The sequence below is a fragment of the Populus alba genome, chromosome 9 (genome assembly GCF_005239225.2).
Source record: "Populus alba chromosome 9, ASM523922v2, whole genome shotgun sequence".
NCBI classification, from domain to species: Eukaryota; Viridiplantae; Streptophyta; class Magnoliopsida; order Malpighiales; family Salicaceae; genus Populus; species Populus alba.
In genome coordinates this window covers 7,581,729-7,603,664 of record NC_133292.1, presented here as the reverse complement: position 1 = coordinate 7,603,664, position 21,936 = coordinate 7,581,729, and the positions used below count along the sequence as shown (strand labels likewise).

The window sequence follows — 21,936 nt, the reverse complement described above, 5'->3', positions numbered from 1 at the left end:
TTGACACTATCAGGCTGCTACTTGCCATTGCAGCACAACTGAATCGGAAGGTGTATCAAATGGACGTCAAGTCAGCGTTTTTAAATGATGTTTGCAAATGAAGGAGAGGAGGACAAAGTTTGTCTTCTTAAGAAGGCACTATATGGATTGAAGCAAGCTCCAAGAGCTTGGTACAGCCGAATCGATGAACATTTGCAGCACTTGGGATTCACTAAAAGCCTCTCTGAATCGACTCTTTAAATCAAGCAAAATGGTGATAACATTCTTATCATCTCACTTTACGTTGATGATTTGCTTGTAACAGGAAATAACAACAATAATGTGAAGACGTTCAAGCAAGAGATGATGAGTGTATTTGAGATGATAGATTTGGGTTTGATGTCCTTTTTTCTTGGAATGAAAGTTAAGCAAGCTGAACATGAAGTGTTCATATGTCAGAAGAAGTATGCCAAAGAAATCCTCAAAAAGTTCAAACTTGAAGATTGCAAAGCAGTGAGCACTCCTATGAATCAAAAGGAGAAGCTATGTAAAGAAGATGAAGCCGAGAAGGTTGATCAAGCACAATTCAGAAAAATTGTTGGATGCTTAATGTATCTCACTGCAACTAGGCCTGATATTTTGAATGCTGTGAGTATCTTGTCTAGATTCATGCACTGTGCTAGTGAATTGCATTTCAAGGCTGCTAAAAGAGTGATAAGATATGTCAAAGGAACCTGCAATTTTGGCATAAGATATACAAGAAGTAGAGAGTTCAAACTGGTCGGGTACTCTGACAGTAATTGGGGTGGCTCAATTGATGACTTGAAGAGCACATCAGGCTACTGTTTCTCTTTAGGTTCTGGTGTGTTTTCATGGAATTCAAAAAGCAAGAAACCGTAGCCCAATCCACTAAGCAAGCTGAACATGAAGTGTTCATATGTCAGAAGAAGTATGCCAAAGAAATCCTCAAAAAGTTCAAACTTGAAGATTGCAAAGCAGTGAGCACTCATATGAATCAAAAGGAGAAGCTATGTAAAGAAGATGGAGCCGAGAAGGTTGATCAAGCACAATTCAGAAAAATTATTGGATGCTTAATGTATCTCACTGCAACTAGGCCTGATATTTTGAATGTTGTGAGTATCTTGTCTAGATTCATGCATTGTGCTAGTGAATTGCATTTCAAGGTTGCTAAAAGAGTGATAAGATATGTCAAAGGAACCTGCAATTTTGGCATAAGATACACAAGAAGTAGAGAGTTCAAACTGGTCGGGTACTCTGACAGTGATTGGGGTGACTCAATTGATGACTTGAAGAGCACATCAGGCTACTGTTTCTCTTTAGGTTCTGGTGTGTTTTCATGGAATTCAAAAAGCAAGAAACCGTAGCCCAATCCACTGCTGAAGCTGAGTTTGTGGCTGCAACAGCTGCTGTCAATCAAGCTTTGTGGCTGAGGAAAATTTTATCTGATCTTAACCTGGAGCAAAAGGAAAGCACAGAAATTCTAGTTGACAATCAAGCTGCCATTTACATCTCTAATAATCCTGTGTTTCACGGGAAAACCAAGCACTTCAACATCAAATTATTCTTTTTGAGAGAGGTGCAGAAAGATGGGAGTATCATTCTTATTTACTGCAAAACTGAAGAACAAGCAGCTGATATTTTCACCAAACCACTGCCAGTCAACAAATTCGAATTTCTGAGAACAAAGTTGGGAGTTTGCAGCTCCTAAACAAGGAGGAGTGTTAGAAATAATATTCAGGACTGCTGAGTTGGAATTTTATTCTTTTTTTAATTTTTGATTTAGTCAATTCTGTTCCTATTCTCTTGTTCTTGCTGTTATTTCGCAGCTCTGTTATTTCCATTATCAATTGATCATGGCTTGAATGTAGGACCATGATCATAGGAGTTTGTTATGTATCAGCTCTATAAATTGAGCTGCAGTTATTAATAAAGTATTCAAGCTTTTCATTCATCAATCTCTTCTTAAAAACAAGCATTATCCTTTGTTATTTTTGTTGTTCAGAATCACTGCAACAACGACAATGTCTAAGACGAGCCATTCGCGACAAATTTGGCAACCGCTCAAGATTACAGCAACCACGCATATTTAGAGTTTGCAAAGAATGCAGGCTACGTGGAAATTTGGTTCCAGGATAACCTTTTATAAGTAGCTTTTTTAGATTTTGACGAGGTTGCAAGGCTTTGAGAATTCCTGTTGCCACATAAGCATCTTGTTCACACTGTTGTGCAGGGCTTGTGACACCACTCCTTCCTCGAGCACTAGTGTGTCCTCAGTGTGGTTCCAGTGTCTCAAGTTTTTTCTTCATGCAGAGATCTAAATCTTCAAGTGCAGTTGCAATCCCTATGTACAATATATTTTGGCAATGTCTGAAGTAGATGCAACTTTCTGATACTGAAAGGAATCAAGGGTAAACAGTCACGTCCAGTTAAAATAAGATGGCGCAGATCAGCCATTGTTGTCAAGTCAGGCAATTGTGCAAGACCAGTGCAGCCATACAGGAACAAAGTTTGCAAATGACGAAGCCCCTCTACGCTTGGTGGGAAAACTCCGATTAGTGTATTAAGACAGGTCAAACACAGCAAGCTACCTATAGAGATTTATCCAGACTTGCTAAGCCACAACTGTTCAGATCTACCACGCGCCAGTATTTGAAACTAGAAAACAGTTTGCAGGGAATGTCTTTCAAGCCCTCCACCCCTACCAATAAGAGTGTCCGCTGTTGTTCTGCCTCATACAATGCTTCTGGAACTGTAAATGATCCAACTTTACCTTCGACACATGAGTGGCAAGCTTGGACCAGGCTAAGTGGTAGAAGATCATGCTCCACTATCGCAAATTCTTTCCCTGAAACATATTGTGCAAGATCATGAATGATATCATGCATTTTGTAGCAATTCATGTTGCCATCATCAGATTTTTCTGCATCTTGAAAGAAACCCATCCACAACAAATCCTTGAAGTACTCATTGCCAATATCTTCTGGTGGTTTGACCCCTAGTAGAAATCCCTCTGCCATCCATAGGAGAATTATCTTCTCCTTGATTTCGTAAGCTTTTGGAAATATTGAGCAGAAAGCAAAGCAATGTTTGAGTTGTATTGTTGGATGATAATAACTTAGCATCAGGGAAGGTAAAATTCCACCATGGTTTACATTTAAACTCCAAGGTTCACTATTTTCCACTAATAACCACTCTCTATCCTCTCTTTTGAAGCGCGTCAAGCTTCCCAAAGTTTTTGCAGCAAGCGGCAACCCTCCAAATTTTCTGGCAATCTGCTTTCCTATTGGCGAAAGATTTGGATACTGCTCTTCTTCTCGTCTCCGAAAAGCCCGTTGCCTGAACAAAGCCCAGCAATCATCTTCATCCAAACCCTTCAAATGGTAAGGGAAGGTTGGGGAGTCCATCATCATAGCAACTTTTTTACTACGAGAGGCGATGATGATTTTACTTCCAGCAAGACCCCCTCTCAACAAAGGCCTTAGCTTGCCCCACTCAATGTGATCCTCACTCCAAGCATCATCTAGCACAATGAGGTATCTCTTTCTATGCGCATCCATCTCTTTTTTGCATATTTTCTTTGTAGCAGACTCTGTAACTGTCTTCATGATCATCTTTGCATAAAAAAATTCAGACACAAACACCCAGATTTTAACATCGAAGTTCTGTGTTACCCTCCCATCATTATATGCCAATTGAGCAAGATTTGTCTTGCCAATGCCCCCAATACCGGTTTTTGGAATAACTGTTGGATATCCTTCCTGGGTAGCTTCACAAGATCATAACTGTTGTACTATCTTCCGCTCTTCCATAAACTTCCATTCCAACGGTGAAAGAGTTAGTTTCTCTTGTATTATATTTGCTATTAATAACAATATCCTCTCTCAAATTCAAGCCAAGTCCCTCATATGCAGTCGTTTCCAAAGCTTCAAGTGTCTTCCTAACCTTCCAAGCATTGATTGAAATTGGAACAGGATACTGCTTGCCTTCCACAGTAAGATGCTCTAGTAGGTCCTCAGTTACATAAGCTGCATCCCTGAGGTTTGGCAACCAAATCTTCACAGCTTTTGGGGTCACTTGTTGCTCTTCTGCATCTTCAAGAATCGCTTAAATCATTAACAAGGATTGCTTCATCCTTTTTTAAGGTTGTCCTCGAATCCCCAAATACCACCAAGCACTTCTATGAAAGGAGAAGCTATTCTGTCAAAGATCACTTGCAGGGCCGGGGACAAAACTTGGCCAGCCATTTCTTGCTGAGGGATCACAAAAGTGTTGTTACGATGAAAATTGCATGGAAAAGAAAGTCAACTCTTTGCGTCTTTGATCAATTGATGAACCCTTCTACAAGTTCAATCTTATTAAAAAAAATGAAAAAACAAAAATATATTTGGATATCAATAACCACCACCACTGTTCCCTTATAATTGCACATTTCTCGCCCTTCCGTCCTTCAACAACTCCTCTTTTTAGCATTTTATTAAACAATGCAAATGTAAGGCATACGAGCAATTTCCTAAACTAGGCACTGCATTGAACTCTTTCTCCACCATATACCCAATCCAACTTGGGCAACTTACCCCAGCCACCCACATCTTCACCACCAACCACAACCTCCACGCAGCCAAGAGCACCACCAACAGCCCTAATCTATTATGAATAGATCTGCATCAGTAGCCACCACCGTATGAGGACTAACTTGACTGTAGAAAAATATTGTTTCAGTTTGATTTGGATATAATAGGGAATTATCTTGAGAAATGGGTATCTAGTTTACAAAATGTTCCACAGTATCCAGAACTCTTTGGTGATTGTTTTCGCTAAATGGTAATAGCTCAAGTACTGAGGCCATATATCCTAGATCTGATCAAAATCCCAGAGCATTACAATCTGTTTCATTGAGGCCCCAAATTAACGAAAAAACTTCAGAGGTAGAAATACAAGAAATCAATATGTTCATATATCTAAACAAAGTACATTTTTCATCGGTAATCAGTTTATCAATGTCAACAATATACATGATGTGGTTTACAGGAATTGAAACCTTGTGATGGAGTCTGAGAATTATATTAAAACAGCCAATCCAGCTACCCTTTTGACTAAGTTTAGATTGTTCTGTCTGTAACGTTAGTCTCAGCAACAAAAACAATTGAGAAGAGCTATAATGAGGCTCACAAGAACAAATAAAATACTCTTTAGGAGTGAAAAATCTCCGACAGTTTTAAGGATCCTCAGTAGTTGCCATGCAAGGTGCTGATGGATCTAACATGTTTTTCTCCACCATAGCATCGTCAGTTCCAACTGGAAAGCCATTTTCTCCATCTAGCTCACAGTATAAAACACCCTTTCCCTGCACATCCTCTGGTTCTTGGAGCTCACTGTCATGTGCTGCTTGATCTGCTTCCCCTTGAAACCTCAAGACATGACTATCATCTGTCTGATTTATACTTAACGATTTGGCTCCAGATGAGGTTGATGGAATAGGTGCTTGGGCACCGATTGAGTCACCAACTCTTACCTTTAGAGAATCAAGAGTTAGTTCGGTGTTGGTTCCATGAAGTGCATCAAGGAAATGGTACTCAAAAGCAATTCCAACGACAGTAATGCATGTAAGATGAAATGCAACTCAATAACTAAAGAATAACTTCTAAGAAATATTCAAGCATGGGATTTATACATAAAATATGGCACAAACTTTGAATATTCAGAAAATAGAAAGATCTCCAGTGGAATAGAAAGATCAGGTGCACAGGAAGTCAGGGAAAGAGAGACAAAGTATGTGGACCGAAACAAAGAGTGAGCTGTCACAATGTTTTGGTTAGATTAAAGGCCACTAGTTGGAAATAAACAGATTGCAATGCAGTTTTAATAAAAATCTGTAACTGTATAGTACAGAAAATCTCATACCCTGCCATTCTAGTGACCAGCAAGTCAAATTGTAAGGTTTCCTAGACTGTATGTATTTACCTGCAATGGTTTCGTAATATCAAATTCTCGAGCATCATTTTTGCTGAGTGCTTCTTGAGCTTGTAACTCCATGGAGTCTCGAAAAAGTTGGCTCAAGAAGTTCACATCATCAGACATGACGCCAAAGTCTTTCAAAAGCTTAGAGCCAAGTTGTAAGCTCATCTGATCAATATATGACATATATAGTTAGGGTGATTGGTGAAAGTTATTGAAACCCCTTCAGAAGTGAAAGCCAACAAAAGGGAACTGATTTATTCTTACCTCCGCATTTTCCAATATAGCATCTGTTGTGCCTGCTTTCTTTAGCTCTAAAAGATGGGTGAGATCTTGAGCTCTGGCATAAATTGGTATCTGCCAAGTATGCACCAAAAATAGCAATTCAACCAAGAAAAAAAACATATCATTAGAAAAGTGGGTAAAAATGAAAAGAAAATATGGATGAAACAGAAGCAATAGAGTGGAATCAAGAAATAAATTGAGGTTCCCTTTGATATGACTTTTGCAAATTGATCTAAGATGTTTTTCTACTTTTGATTCGAAGAAAAGTCAAAGATGTTTGATAAGAAATAACTTTTGACTTCAATCAAATAAGTTGTTACAAAATTGAGTCAAAATTTTATTTTGCTTATACCACCTCCTTTCATTAAAAAAATTGCTTCGAGTCAATTTTTGTCAAGCATACTTCTAACTTAACTCATAGTTGAATTACGACTCAAAATCAAAAGTCATTTTCTACAAAGTCATGCCAAACGAACCTTAGTGCCTCCTAGCTCCATTGAGGATAAATTGGGCAATGTGGTTGAAAATATTTTTGGCACGGAGAAATCTTATGCAAATAACAAAATTAAGACGTCACATATTTCTAAACAAGGGAAAAAGGACCCAAAAAAAAATATTAAAGCTTCATCCGCTTCTTACAGAATTAGCAGCCTGTGATGGCAGTAAAGAGGGAAGGATTATGATAACTCATATTAGACTGTATTCATTTTCCCTTTGTTTTCTTCTCCATTCATTTTTATAAATTGCAATTGATGCACATGCTCAGAGTGGGAGCACTACCCCAGGGAATGCAAGCCGAAGCCTTTGAACAGCCTCAGTTGTCCTCCTCCTCCCTGTAAACATGATCATGAAAGCCTTCGGGGAAGAGATACTAGCAGATTGCAATACCGCTGGAAGTGAACCATCCCCATAAAGGATTGGAAAACCAAGTTTCCTGGATGCCTGTGAATATGATGGTGAAAAATTAAAAGACCGAACATTATAACCTAGCACAAACTATTAGCAAGAGAAGAATGGCTTGAGAAGTTGCAAAGGTTTAATGCCAAAAAAATCTGCAGATGATCAGGCATTAGCAGATAAAAAGTTTCTATCCTCTCTACAAGCACAGTTTAAGAGATGCTTTCATTTTCTCACTATTAGAAATGGGAAACCTCAACAATACTACCAAACAGTTTCCACGCAGTGTACCTTTTTAAAGACAGATCTAATTGTAATCAGACTCATGTTTTAGTTCTCAACAATTGTGTACCTGGAAATCTGTAAGGGTCATGGTATATGTAAGCAACAGCAATTTACTTGATGTGTAAGTTAACATAATTCTTGAAAGCTCAAATTGATTTTGAACTTAATTCATAACCACATATGTGGAAACAAAGTTACGCTGAACAGTTTATGGAAATTTTTGGAGAATTAACTTTGGATTGTAGAAGCAAATTATTTGAATCAAACTCAAAAATTCCTGACCTTGACAACGGAAACATTCAAATCAAAAGCTACATAAGGCCACCCTACAAAGCCGCCATCTATCCCAGAAGCCAAAGGGGCGGACAAGAAATTGGCCAATACCTGCATGTACAAAAATGGCAACATTAGGGCAGTTTCAGCACAGTCATAATGATACGTCTCTTTGAAACCAAACAAAAAAAAAAACAGCTGTTTTTCTTCTAAATAACTAAAGTACCTGACCCATTTGTCCGAATCCAACAATCACAATAGGTTCCCTAACATTGAAGTTCACCTCAGCAGCTTTCTGGCATATTTCAGATTTAACTTTAGGCACATTAGCAGAAGTAATAAAAAATCAATAAATTAATCAATAGAATGTAACAATATGCATTGAAGAACCTGAAAACATTACATAGAGTGAGGGTAAAAAATGAAGAAAATAGTTCAGGTGATTTTAAAAATTCTGGAGCATCTAAGCATATAGTTGGTAAATTCACATCTGATGTGTACTAGCAAATATTCAAAACATGAGAACTTAGCACAACCATACTCATAATACACTGAACTTACATCTTCTGTGTCAAACTTGTCTTCAATGAACTCAGCAGCTCTTCTTCCAACTTCATTAAGCAATGGGGTTAATGCCATTGACAACACAACGACAATTATGAGCAGCTTGTTAAGTTCAAGTGGTAGCACTCCCAGACTGCTTACAAGAAGATACAAATTTTAGAGAAGAAAGTAATCCAGAATGCTGTCATAGCATGGTAGCACATAATAAAATATTGACTGACCTGTTAGCTAGAGAGAATACAACAAATGCAAATTCACCTCCTTGAGATAGAAGCAATCCAATCCTTACACTTTCTTGCAAGGTGAGTCCAACACGAGGACCTATTGCTGTTATAATCATTGTCTTGATGGCGATTAAACCTGCCAAGAGAGAGAGTATATTTGGCCATTCTCGAAAAAGGAGCTGCACAAGAAGATAAATCGACTTTTCAGAGAGGAAATGAAAGAAACAATCAGTGAACAGAATGTTCTGGCACTAACGATGAATTAAGATATCATGCCCATAAGAAGAAAAGCATGTCATACAGTTGTCTGTATTCAATGCTTCAAACATCCTGCTTAACAGACCTGCTTATGAAATTAATAGATGAGAAAAAATTGAACCTGCGTGTCAATTGAAGTCCCTGTAGTCACAAAAAATAACCCAAGAAGTAAGCCTCTAAATGGCCTTATGTCAGCTTCAATCTGTGTTCGGAAATTTGTTTCTGCCAGCAATGCCCCCGCTAAAAATGCTCCCAGCTGCATGATCAAATCAAATTCAATCAAACTGCATGGACTCAAAAACTCAATATCAACCATTTTCTATCACCAATAAGAAAGGTTTAAACCGTGTCACTGAAGCCCAACTTCTGAGTTAGAAGAGAAGTCCCAGCAACTGTTAGCAGGCAGAGAGCAACAAATGCTTCTGAACTTCTTGCTTCTGCAACAACCTGAATAACTTAGTTTAGTTTCGGCAACAACATTTTATGTATCCATATGTATGTCTGGATCTAATGTATAAAATAAGTATGGTACATACCTCAAACACTCCTCTTAGAAGGTATTTCCCCCCAAGAGAAAGCAACCCAAGACCACCTAAAGCCTTTAAACTTTCTTGGGCAAGCAATGGCCAAATACTTTCCTCCACCAGATTCTGCAAAATATATATATATATATATATATATATATATATATATATCATATCATATCACAGATGAAGGAACACAAGGTCAATGAATAACTTGAAGCATCTGGAATATATCTCAGGAATTATCACTGATTAAACATAAAAAGGAAAGGAAAATTGAAATCAAGATGTTTTTCTAGAAACATAAAAATTCTGAGCAATTGTCCCCACAATGAAAAGTTAAATTAATTATTAGTTGATCTCAACCAGATCACCAGAAGTTAAAAAGCATTATTTTCACTGAACTCTTTGTTCTAGACAGCCTGAGTCTTTGGCTAATCTGCTCTGCGTTATCTTGTCCAAACAAATAAAGCTAGCGGAACAGAAACCTTTTGAGTTTGGAGCAGGTATCTTCAAAGTGGGATTACAAGCATACCATTAAATTAATTTACGCAGCCTAAATTATTATTACTGGTAACAAAAAATGAAATTTATTTAGAGTTCTTCAGGACAGAAAAAAAGCAAGATTAGACATACCTGGCTCTCTAGCACAGGAAGTATGACCAAGAGAGGAACAACTGCTATGTCCTGTAAATAGAGAGTAATGAGGTTTCAACTTCCAACATCATTTTAATATCAAAATTTTAGTCTCTGCTTGCATGAAGATATTGGCAAGACACATGTGCATAATCAATTCAAAACATAACAGAAATTTTAAGTATACATGTAGACAAGACCAGGTGTGAGTAATTAAAGTACCTGTAAAAGAAGTATTCCCAAAGTTGCAGAGCCAAATCTTGTAGGAAGCTCACCCTTTTCTGCAAGAAGCTATTTATACATCTGATAAGCTCAAGGATGAGATCCAATATATCTTATTTAATATAAATATTATGTATGTTGATATGATTGAAAAACAACCAAATCAAGTGGAAATCTTCTATTTTGATTTTTCTTCAGAACTGTTCTTAGAAAAGGACTTTTGAGGACCTAGACATAATTCAAAGAAACCATGGGATACTTTACTTCAAAGAACATATCAGGGAGATGTGGAATCCATAGAACCAATATACTTATTACTGAATGGTCCTGCTAATCTTCTTCATCATCAGACTTAAACACTCCTATCTCCATCCATATATCCAGTTATAGGTTCTATAGGAGCCCAGGTGACCAAGTAACAAACTCCTCTTTTGAAAGCTTTGCAAGATGAGGAATTCCCTTCTCCTCTGTCTCTCTTCACTCTTTTTTTCTTGAGCATTCTTCTCTTATTCTTCTTCTAAGCTTCTTAAATTTTATTCACTTTTCCAATCTGATTTGCGTGTTTAGGAAAACCATGACAATCAAATAATCAAATCAACTCCTTTCATACTTTCTATTCTCATACTCTAATCACTTTTTGAACCTATCAAGAGCCATCCTATAGCTCTTGCTTGCAATCTTTGAATCATCTATAATGTCCTGCAAAGACTTGCAAACATTCCCATTTCCTTGTCTTCTTTTTCTTCGTCAATTTGTTATCACTTGTTCTGTAGTGTGATCATTCCAAAATTCGTTAATCCATGCTGTTAATAATTTTTCAAAACCAGAACCCTGCATCACATAACTCTAATTCTCTTTCAATGAAAAGCCTTAATGCTGGAAACCCTATAACAGCCCGAAATATAGAACATAAGTAGACCATCATTTGGGTTGGATATGAATAATTTCAGGATTTAAAGTTATCCTAAATTCCACTATTAGAAATAGAAATGACTATACAGATGATCTGCAACTCATTGTTAGATTTTACAACTTGAGTACCTGCAGAACAAAAGCTGAAGAAGAGAGAGAGAGAGCAGCACCAATAACAACAGCCTCATCAATGCTTCTGATGTTCACCTGGAATTCATCCAAACCAATACCAAAAAAACAAAAATTATCCTTTTTTTCTTAGAGAACACATGCAAGATAACTTCAGTCACAAGGCTTTCAATAAACAACAACAGAGGAAACACACCAAACCAAAGAACTGCTAGATTTTAGCTTTGGGCTTGCTTAAAGAATTGCTTGGTGATCATATGCAACGTGGATTGCGAATATGTAGATAAGAGCACTCACCAAATCAGGTCTGGAATGAAAAAGGAACTCCAAAATTTTCGTTCCAATAGCACCATTTGGTGGGAGTTCAAATGCTGTGAAAGCAAGAGTTGATAACACAACCTTCAAGGCAATTAATTCAAAGGTTCACCCAGCAGTTATAATGTAATTGTCACATTCTCATTCCTCAAAAGTGTATATAGTTATAGAGCGCAATGCAAACTAAACAATAGTTGGAAAAAAAGCAATTAAACTAAACTTGTAAAATGCCATAAAGAAAATATTGCTGAGATTAATTCTAGAGGAGCTAAGTCAAGGGTTATTTGACACCTAGACAAGAAATTCAGGAGACAACTGTCTGGCACAATAAAGCATTCCTATGGTTTCTTCAGATTTTTATGTGGACACACCAATTCATTTTTCATGAAATTTATAAACTTAATCTTCAAAGAAAGAGCAACCAGCCAAAAAGAACCAGCTATTTTAAAATGAGCATACAACATCATACATTAAAATGAATGATACAGTATTCTAAAGGGAAATTTATAATTGTAATGTTAAAGCATACAAAAACATATTCAGAAAGTGGTTTGAGCCTGATCTATTTTCAAATTCAGGACAGTTCAAGTTCTATCCTGGCTAAATAAGACTCCAGAACCCCAACTTAGAAACCCAATGTCTTTTGACCCACCCAGAAGCCCTGAGCCTTGCAATGCATTTTTGCCAGAAGTGAAAAGGACTTAGTTCCATTTTCACACATAGTCTGACCATCATGTAAATATACCACCCCATTTTTCCACAATTATCCCGGTTCTAACTGAAACCTTTACATGTGTATTTGCCTCCGGAACATTGAAAACATAAACTTCAGATGATTGAATAAAGAAACACATACCAATATGGGAAAAAAAACATAAAGCATTGCATATTGAAAAGTTCTTAGAAATCTTGTCAAATGCAATTTTCCAACAATTTAAAATCATGTATATCTACTTAATACATAAGTTAACCTAGCTATCAAATTTACTTTCCATAATTGTGCAAGGAACAATGACAATTTGGCTTACAGATTTGAATGTTATACCTGAGTCAATCCCATGCCAAAGGCATATTTTGCAAGTGCCTTTAGACGTGCAAGTGAAAGCTCTAAACCCATCTCAAACAGCTGAAAAAAGGAACATGTATTCCAAATGGAACAAATATCATCTATACAGTAGATAATAATGCATAAAATTAACATAGAAGATGCTTAATAATGAGTTCTTGTCCGAACAACTATGATAAGCATTTACAATGAGAACTAAACAATATTATATGTATGCATTTGTTTCTTCCTTCAAAAAGCTAAAAAGGATTAAGCTATTTTTAATCATTGAAGTTATCTAAAATCCCCTAAAAAGACCAGAAAGACCATAGAGTATATGAGGTTTTGGCAAATACACATTGCCAGTTTCGGTGATTGATAGTAACTGTGCTCAACTTTATTGTTAATCCCCCCAGCCCCCATTACTATCCACATGTATAGTAGAGCAAATAACGACAACAATGTTACAGATAATAGAGCACCATGATTAAAAGCTCCAAATAGAATAACAGCAGCAGAAATAGCAGTGCATATGAAGGAAAAAAATAGCAGCAACATAGTACATTGAGCTACTAACTAAATGACGGATCTTACCAAGAAAAGTATCCCCCATTCAGACAGTACTTTAACATCTGTAAGATTTCGAATCAATCCAAACTGATTGAGTACAATCCCAGCAAAGAAGAAACCAAGTATCTGAAAGAGCCAGCAACCCCCATTATCATGCAGGATTTAAGCAGAAGAAAAAAAAAATACCTTCAAGCATGCTTCATTATTATCTATATGCATGCTTCTACGCGTTAGGCAACCATCAACACTTCCAAGTAACACAAGCATTAATCTTATGGACAATACAGGTTCCGTCGCCCTTTCTATATACATCCAAAGCATTTAGATGCAATAATAGTTGAATGGTACATCAAATGGAAAAGAAAGTAATAAGAACTGTAGCTAATATTAAATCTTACAGGACTAGCTCTAATTGTCTTGAACACAGGAACAACCACGACAGTCACGCCTAAGAATGTCAAAGTATCCAATCCTAAATCATTGATAACGTCTATGGCACTACCAACATCAACAGCTGCACATAGTCGAGATCTTTCCCAACGGCCCAATCTATGTCTGGACATGTACATTCCTCTTGAACCACACAATCTGGAAGTTAACAAAGATTTGCCTTCAAATATATTTCCCGAAACAAAGGAGAAATGACTAGTCCAGTAATTCAAGCCACATGATGGCATGCGCGTTGGCTTCTTTGTGAAAAATCTAGCATTAAAAGAATGTACATGAAAATGTGATATATGACGAGAGCATGCCCTGATTGGGCTTGATTTGTTTCTAATATTGTGCCCCTGCAAATCAGCAAACAAATGAAATGGATTACAATCAGAAGAACTATCTTACTTCAAATACTGCAAAATATTGAATAAATGCACAATATATACTATATTGTAACCAGTTTAAAAACTTTCAACATAGAACCAAGTTAGAATGTGGAGTTCCCACCGCAACCAAAAAGTGGCTCTCACAACTTAGTGGTATAGAGAAATCGATAGAAACAAGAATGTAACTCCAAAATGTGGGCTAAAATCAGAAATTATTAAGAGGGTAAAACCAAATTAATAACAATAAACTTGAAACGAATAGGCACTAACCCGATTATGCAAAACATGGATAAAAATATCGAAATGAACAAGCTGATGGAGTCCTAGTGTAGAAAATGAAGTAGCAAAGTTCTCAAGCATAACAATTACTAAACGTAACAACCTTAATAAAGAACAGGAATCAGAAAGATGGGAAACTGCTAAAAAAGGAGGGGGAGGGAGGATTGAAAAGATTGTTACCTTGGGACCGTGACAACAAGTGATTGACTCCAGCATATTAGTAAAAAGAATCACGGTTTAATTAAGAACACAAGCGCTGGAGAAGAGCAGCTAGCTAAAGAACTGAAATGCATTTGTTTGTTAGTTCCAGTTATCTAGTAATCTTGTGTTTGTGTTTATAATTACAGGCAGGGGCTAAAAGGAGAGGCCATAAGTAGCCACACGTTTATTAATCAAATCCCACTGATTTTGGAACTTGGAGAAATGAAAAGGAGAGAATTTGGAGAGTGAAATTTGTTTGTGGTAAGAGGAAATGGAACGTAAAGTCGAGTGGCCAAGAAGAACTTCTGGTTTGTCATCTTGTCAAGTGGATTTTTTTAAACTGAAAATTAAATTTTTTGTCCATGTGGCGGATTGACAGATTGCTAATGCTGACTGTGATTATCTGCGCCGGAAACTTATTTTTATTTTATTTATTTAAATTACAAGAAATTTCCGATTTTCTTAAAAAAAAATTATTGCGACGGGGATTATACGGTGTTTGCTTCTGTTTTTTCCTTTAAATTATTAAAGAGGAGACAAAATTACCATCCCTGCGGTCATTCAACGGCAATTTTTTTGTCATACAAATTCACAGAACACGCCCCAGAATGCTTATAAAAAATAAAGTTGTTTGTTTTTGTGTTTTAATAATATTTTTAAAAAAAATTTAAATTTTTTTTATTTTTTTATTAATTTTAAATTAATATATTTTTAATATTTTCAAATTATTTTGATGTGTTGATATCAAAAATAATTTTTAAAAAATAAAAAAATATCATTGACATACATTTTAGCACGAAAAATTATTTAAAAAACAACCACAACCACACTACCAAACAAGCTCAAAAACAAAAAATGTTTACTCAAATTACACCTTTATTTAAATAAAAAATTACATAATTGATAACCTTTATTTTTTTTTTCTAGTGCGGAGACAGCGGTATAATTTCAATGTTTGTTCATATATTTTAAAAATATTTTTAAAAATTTAATTTTTTTATTTTTTTATGTATTTTTAATCAATGTTAATTTCAAAAATAATTTTTAAAAAATAAAAAAATATTATTTTAATATATTTAATAAAAAATACTTAAAAAAACAATTTAAAAAATATCCAACCACTTCCAAACACCAAACAGTTAGAAGTGTGAGAATTTTTTAACTGCAAAATATACAACTTTTACCGTTAATTTATAGTTTATCTTCCCAGCCGCTATTCATCTTCCACGCAGGAAGAAGATGAGATCATACATCTGGCTGCGATGTCTCTCTCATCTCCATAACAGAAGCAGCACAATGGCAAAATGACAGCATTCTCTTTTTACTCCAAAAAGTTCACAAGCACGTAACAGGGGTAATTATAACCAACAGTAATAGAGTCGTTTTTTATTTGGCTAAACACGACATTATTGCAATGCTTTATACAGAACCAATGGTACTGAACCATGAAATAACCACACCATTAGTTTTCACTGGGAAGAATTTGCAGGTTCAAACTTAAGCGATATACTGTTGACACAATGGCGTTCGTCGGTGGGAGTTCGAAACCCTTCGCCTTTAAACACATGTCCCAGATGTCCACCACAAGCCGCACATGTAATTTCAATCCTCATACCATCTGGATCCGGCTGATAACAATTGCCAACCTTGTTAATATTTCATGACCTAAATTGCTATAAAATGGTAAGCGAAGAAGGGGAAACTAGCAGAGCAAAAGAGCTCACATTGCGATTAATGGCTCCAGGAAGACCCTCGTAGAAAGCTGGCCAACCGCAACCGGAATTAAATTTGGTTGTCGACCTGTACAGGGGTGTTCCACATCCTGTACAACTGTAGATACCCTCTTCAAAAAATTTGTCATATTCCCCCGTGCCAGGATACCTGCACAACACCCAAACAATGTGAAAAATCACAATGAATAAAGCATAAAACCTTGCTTTCTATCCGCAGGATTCATTCAAGAGCACTTGACCATTATGCAATTCATCTAGTAATAGAAATTTCAAACAGATAGACCAGGCTGATTGTATGTGATTGAGGGAGATGGCACAAAAGGATTCGTATAGCAGAACCCAACTATTTTGGAATTAAGGCTTGGTTGTTGTTGTTGTAGAATAGGCACTTAGGCAGAGGTTCTAATGCATATCTCTAGTCCTTTATTTAATTTTTGAAGAACCAAGGCAGAAGAAAGGAAAATCTGAGATCTTCCTAACAGCCAATTCAATGCCATCCAGCAATAAAATTCCAAGTTCTAGACTTCTAATATTATCCTGACTACCACCCATCTTCTGCTTCTCATCCCTTTCATGTTGCTATCTCACTACCTTCCCTCTTGCCTCTGGCAGTCGAGGCAATCAGCATGACATTCAGCCAAGTTAGTAACACCAGAGTGTAAAATTTTAAGTATTGCTACTTCACCGAATCTATGATCATCCTGACATGAACATGCTAAAAAGCCACACGTCCAGCTGATAGACAACCATAAAAGCTACATACTATTTGCCAAGCCACACGTCCTCCTGGATTCTGTTGCTGTGAACTTGTAAAGGAAATCTAAACCAGCTTAGCATTTGAGATGAAACTTTTTTTGTGAACTTCTTAAGATCCAGCACGTTCTCGATCTCTTACCTGCTAAACAAACACGCATGTCCGCTTTTCCTATTTTTATTACAATTATTTTCCCTGCAAACTCCTGAATCCCGTGTTACAATAATGCCAATCAGCCCCGGAAGTAGAAAACATCATTTTAACTTCTTAAAACTGAAAAGCATGGGCCAGGAATCAGCAAAGCAAAACTCGAATACGTTCAATGAACCATTAAGCCACAAAATAATGTAAAAACCAAATGCTCCTCTTGCAATCATATTCTTAGAAGTTTTTCATGCACGCTGGATTTTACATGCATTTCAATAGGGATAACATTCAAAGGGACACTAAAAGAGATTATTTCGAGCATGTCCCATCCAACAGAGTTCAATTGAATCGCTTGAGCAAAGAACAGAATTCAGAAGAACTACTTGAACTTTGATTGTTAAGAAGTTAACCAAGCCCAGAAGCAGGATAAAACAACAAAATGAAAAAAAAAACCAAGAATTCATCGCCGGAATATCAAGCCACAAAACATCATAGAAAATGAATCAAAATTTTGTTACATAAAAGAATCTTGATGTTAAGGTTAAGCTACCAAAAAAATTGTAAAAACCAGACGCAGAATAAAACAAACCAAGAATTCCTCAAAGAGTCAACCAGAGCATCAAGCCACAAAACAACATGAAAACGAAAAAAAAAAATCAAAATTTAATCTCATATAAGAATCTTACTCTGTGCCTTTTTGTCTCAAAATACGAAACTGCTCTGGGGACAAAACAACACGCCATTCCTCCTCGGACTTCTGGACGGACCCAGGAGCAGCCATGGCTATGACCCCACCACCACGAAACTGACGCTTGGTTTGATAGATGGACCCAATAGAAGCAATAGCTGAAATGGAGTGGGCAGTTGGTTTTGGAGATAAAAATTTGAGATGGGTTTTGCTGAAGGAGGTGGATATGGAGGGAAGTGGAGAGAGAAGTTTGGAGAAAGCGCGTATGGTGGGTGTGGAGGAGAGGATCGTTTTGGTGGAGGAGAATGGGGGAGGTTTCAGGATGTTAAAGCCCATTTGAGAGACTCGGTCACAGAGTGACGAGGCTTTCTTTGGATATTGGTTTTATTAATGCTTTTCTTCGTTCAGAATTCGAGGGTGTGTTGATGAGCGCTTAAAGTGTTTTTTAATTAAAAATATATTAAAATAATATAAAATTAAATTAAATTTTTAAAAGATATAAAATCAACCACGTTACAGAACATTTTGTTTAGCGTTGACCAGTTCCAGTGTTCGGTAATCTTTCCCACAGAAAGGGGGAAAGAGTGAAGGTGTTGGTTACTGGGCCGTCGGCCCAGAAACGGTTATCGGCCTTTCCTTTGGATTATCAGTAACTTCCTGTTAGGGTCAATGGGCTCATAGTTCCTTCGGATACCCCTTTCCCCGTATCTAGATTGATATGGCATTTTGCCATCGTCCGGATTAATATCATCATCCTAAACAGAGGATCTTTTCCTTTTTCTTTGTGGATACAGGGCTAGCGATGATAATTTAATTTAAATTTAATGAATATTAATCCTATCTGAAACTTACCAATCTAATTCAATATATATATATATAAACACTTTTGTAGAATATTTAAATTTTTTAATGCAGTATAATATACACACACACACGCACTTTCTATGTATGTGTGTGGTATATGTATATATGTACGTGTATGTGTATATATATAAATATATATTAATTATTTTATTTTTTATTAAATAATAATCAAATAATAAATATTTATATAGATATATGTAATTCAACGTGTAATTTTTTATTTTTTAAATTTATTACCTAATAAATTATAAAAATTAAAAATTACAATATATACCTATAATCATCTCATCTCCAATCTGAACGTGGTTAATGAAGTGTTTAGGAATATGATAAATGTTGTTTTTTAAAGTGTGTTTTATTAAAAAATATATTAAAATATTTTTTATTATTTAATATATACTAATGTTAAAAATAGTTTTTAACATTAGTATATGTGTTTTTCGTTTAATTTTTTGTTATTTGAATATTAAAAATATTTTTTTTAAAAAATAATTATTTTAATATATTTAAAAAAAAAACAATTTAGTTACAATGTGAATTGTACTGTTCAGTCCAGGATGCAAATATTAGGTGTGGAAAACTATGTTTAGGTCCTTGAAGTTTATTTGTTTTATTTATTTATTCAGTCCTTGTAGTGTTAATTTTTATATTTCAAAATTTGAATGTCCATAAAAAAGAAATAAAATCAAGAGACAGATAGAGGGAGGTAGGTTTAAGTCAACCATATTTCAGTCCTACAAAAGATCAATCATTGTGACAATTATTTCATCTTGAAAAAAAAAAGTTTTATGAACGTGGTTAAAAAATTTAATCTTGTCAGGAAAATTAGATCAAGGCTTGAGATTTTTCAGTATTTAATTTAATTTTAAAATTTTAAATTAATAAAGAATGTTTTGGATTATAAATAGAATTATAGAAGTTTACAGGGTTTTTAAAATGAAAATAAATAAATTAAAAAAAAAAATAGGTCCAAAACCACAAAATCCTTTTTTTCTTTTTTTCCAATCATGGAGACACCCAAAATTAGCTGTAGCAGATTACACATTACTTGCTACAATGATTGATGTGTTGTCCGTTTATTTAAAAAAAACAAACAGATAATGTATTGTTCACTTGAATTTTAAGGTTTTGTTTATTTTTATGTTTTTAAAGTATTTTGAAAAAAATTAATTTTTTTTATTTTAAATTAATAATTTTTTTACATATTTTTAGATTATTTTAATGTGCTGATATCAAAACTTATTTTTTAAAAAAATATTACTTTAATATATTTTTAAATAAAAATTAACCATAACTATACTTTCAAACATGATTTAAAATGAAATGCCGGTTGCACCTATGTTTTTTCATAGACAAGGTGTGTGAACCTTGCAGTTTAGGTCTATGCCCTTCTTTTTAAAAAAAAAAACAAAATTATATTTTAAATTGAATATTTTAAAATAAAAAATAATGATGATATTTCAAGAATCATTCAATCATTCTATATTTTTAAAATAAGATTAATCTTTTCATGGATATAATTTTATTTTTTTAATGGTTATGTATGAAGTTCATATGCATAGTTTTTCAAAAACAAATATGGATGAATATTTAATGAGATTATAAAATATATTTTTTATTAAAAATATCTTATATTATCTTCTCCAATTAGTTATTCTTTTATTTTCCTTCACAGTTGCATAAAAAATATATAGATATTGATTTTGTTCCCTAGTTTAAAATTACTTTACAAATCATGATAGTAAGTTTTTACATAAAAAATCATGTGTATGGTAAAAATAAAAATAAATGATTAACGAAAATAGATTGTTGGCTAAGGGAATATATTTCTTCTCCTACATCTAGATCATTTAGGTTCTTACAAATTATCATTTCAATGCATGAAGTTTTTCTTTCTTTAAAAAATACATGTTATTCGTGGAAAAGTCACGTCTTTGCCAGGTAAAAATAAAACAAATGCATAAATAAAAGGAAAAATACATTTTTCATTCTAGAGTTTAAATCATTGAAATTATTTTGAATATTTATTATACTAACCACAAAATTAAATAAAAATAAGTTTTTACAGTGACATCGTGTGCGTAGAAGGATTTAGTTTTACTCGTAGTTGTAGGATTTGACCCGGAAATTAACATAGCTGAAGGTCTGGGCTTGCTTGTAAAATTTTAATTTATTTTAAATGATATTATTTTTAAATAAATAAATAATTAAAATAATTTCATTTTAATATAAAAAAGGAATTCTTTCACCGATCGAGCCAATTTTCAGCTGACATGTCACCAAGAAACTTCCTAGCTGCATCATGCCTTGTAACTAGGGATTTATACAAGGTTTAGTTACGAGAGAGAAAGATTTAGGCATGTGTTTGAGATTTTGATAATAACTAGTTTTTAAAAAAATTTATTTAGAGATATATTATGTTTTTTAAAAAATTATTATTAATATTAATATATCAAAATAATTTAAAATCATAAAGAATAACTAACTTAACAAAAAAAAATAAAAAATCTTTAAAAATATTTTATAAACACAAAAACAAACATCCTCTTAAAACTAATATTTACATGAAAAAATTCTACCACAAAGGACGGGGTGGGAATGAATTCATAGTTAGAAATGACAATTTACAAACTTGATGTGTATCAAATAGAACTAGTGTATATTTTCTAAATCCAATAAATAATCAATAAAGATATTATCAAGCCTCACCCGAAATCCTCATAAACCTAATTCAAAATATATATTTACATTGTATTAATATATTATAGAATATTTAAATTTTTTTAATACAATAATATATATATATATATATATATTCTCTCTCTCTCTCTTATATATAAATCTATATATATATATATATATATTATGTTATTAATAGATAGTAGATAATAGAAACATATTATATACTCAAAACTCAATAAATAGTTTTTGAGTATTAAAAAATCTGACATGGTATCTATTTCCATCTCTATTCGCAGCTAGCTTCCTCACCTCCGATCCAGTAGTTAAATGGTACGTGTTTTTTTTTTTTTTTTAATCTATTGAAAAAATAACATTCCATCACAGGAAATAATTTCTATTATTATGATCAAATTAAAATACTGTACATTTTTTTAAAAAAAAAAAAACTTCGCCTGTCTCAAATCAGGCCAGGACGCATCCAAAATTAAGTTAGGTAACAATCAATCTATACCTGAAATCGGTCTATGGGTGGTGGGAGAACCAAAGAGATAAATTAAATTAAAACGTAATCTAAACTCGATTTACATTTTTCCCAGTCTGGATTCCTCAACATTCGAATTTCAAACAACTCAGTTCAAATAAAAGGAATTGCCGGTTGGTTTAAATCAATAAC

General features: G+C 34.4%; 3 protein-coding genes across 4 annotated transcripts; all 3 read right to left on the bottom strand.

The window, feature by feature from the left end:
* Positions 1-2,588: 2,588 nt before the first annotated feature.
* Positions 2,589-4,846, bottom strand: LOC118048629 (putative disease resistance protein RGA3). Its single transcript, XM_035058401.1, has 4 exons — positions 4,772-4,846; positions 4,575-4,644; positions 3,871-4,085; positions 2,589-3,758 (listed from the first exon to the last, which is right to left on the bottom strand). The coding sequence occupies exons 1-4, from the start codon at positions 4,844-4,846 to the stop codon at positions 2,589-2,591; spliced, it is 1,530 nt and encodes a 509-aa protein (XP_034914292.1).
* An 86-nt stretch (positions 4,847-4,932) lies between these two features.
* LOC118048611 (K(+) efflux antiporter 3, chloroplastic) lies at positions 4,933-14,692 on the bottom strand. 2 transcript variants are annotated; one of them, XM_035058378.2, is made up of 19 exons: positions 14,375-14,692; positions 13,493-13,882; positions 13,119-13,220; positions 12,525-12,605; positions 11,462-11,563; positions 11,165-11,242; positions 10,124-10,192; positions 9,902-9,952; positions 9,278-9,391; positions 9,087-9,188; positions 8,863-8,997; positions 8,481-8,662; positions 8,257-8,392; positions 7,922-7,990; positions 7,705-7,806; positions 7,021-7,182; positions 6,223-6,312; positions 5,962-6,123; positions 4,933-5,512 (listed from the first exon to the last, which is right to left on the bottom strand). In XM_035058378.2, exons 1-19 carry the CDS (start codon positions 14,408-14,410, stop codon positions 5,216-5,218), a joined length of 2,460 nt encoding a protein of 819 aa, XP_034914269.1. In that variant the 5' UTR covers positions 14,411-14,692; the 3' UTR covers positions 4,933-5,215. The 2 variants fall into 2 exon arrangements, with proteins under 2 accessions (XP_034914269.1, XP_073267440.1); XM_073411339.1 differs by lacking the exon at positions 11,462-11,563.
* Positions 14,693-15,692: 1,000 nt separating this feature from the next.
* Positions 15,693-18,136, bottom strand: LOC118048612 (peptide methionine sulfoxide reductase B5). The gene is made up of 3 exons (XM_035058379.2): positions 17,716-18,136; positions 16,120-16,276; positions 15,693-16,023 (listed from the first exon to the last, which is right to left on the bottom strand). Exons 1-3 carry the CDS (start codon positions 18,051-18,053, stop codon positions 15,865-15,867), a joined length of 654 nt encoding a protein of 217 aa, XP_034914270.1. The 5' UTR covers positions 18,054-18,136; the 3' UTR covers positions 15,693-15,864.
* Between the last annotated feature and the right edge of the window lie 3,800 nt (positions 18,137-21,936).

Coding starts and splice junctions, on each gene's coding strand:
- LOC118048629 (XM_035058401.1), bottom strand. CDS start 4,846: ATGGCCTCAGTACTTGAGCTATTACCATTTAGCGAAAACAATCACCAA. Junction 4,086..4,574: donor TGAAGATGTGGGTGGCTGGG/GTAAGTTGCCCA, acceptor TTGAAGATGCAG/AAGAGCAACAAGTGACCCCA. Junction 3,759..3,870: donor TGAATTTGAGAGAGGATATT/GTTATTAATAGC, acceptor GAAGCTACCCAG/GAAGGATATCCAACAGTTAT.
- LOC118048612 (XM_035058379.2), bottom strand. CDS start 18,053: ATGGGCTTTAACATCCTGAAACCTCCCCCATTCTCCTCCACCAAAACG. Junction 16,277..17,715: donor TTGAGACAAAAAGGCACAGA/GTAAGATTCTTA, acceptor GGTGTTGTGCAG/GTATCCTGGCACGGGGGAAT. Junction 16,024..16,119: donor CTGGAGCCATTAATCGCAAT/GTGAGCTCTTTT, acceptor AATTGTTATCAG/CCGGATCCAGATGGTATGAG.
- LOC118048611 (XM_035058378.2), bottom strand. CDS start 14,410: ATGCTGGAGTCAATCACTTGTTGTCACGGTCCCAAG. Junction 9,189..9,277: donor TTCTAAGAGGAGTGTTTGAG/GTATGTACCATA, acceptor TAAGTTATTCAG/GTTGTTGCAGAAGCAAGAAG. Junction 7,183..7,704: donor TGAATGTTTCCGTTGTCAAG/GTCAGGAATTTT, acceptor TCATATTCACAG/GCATCCAGGAAACTTGGTTT.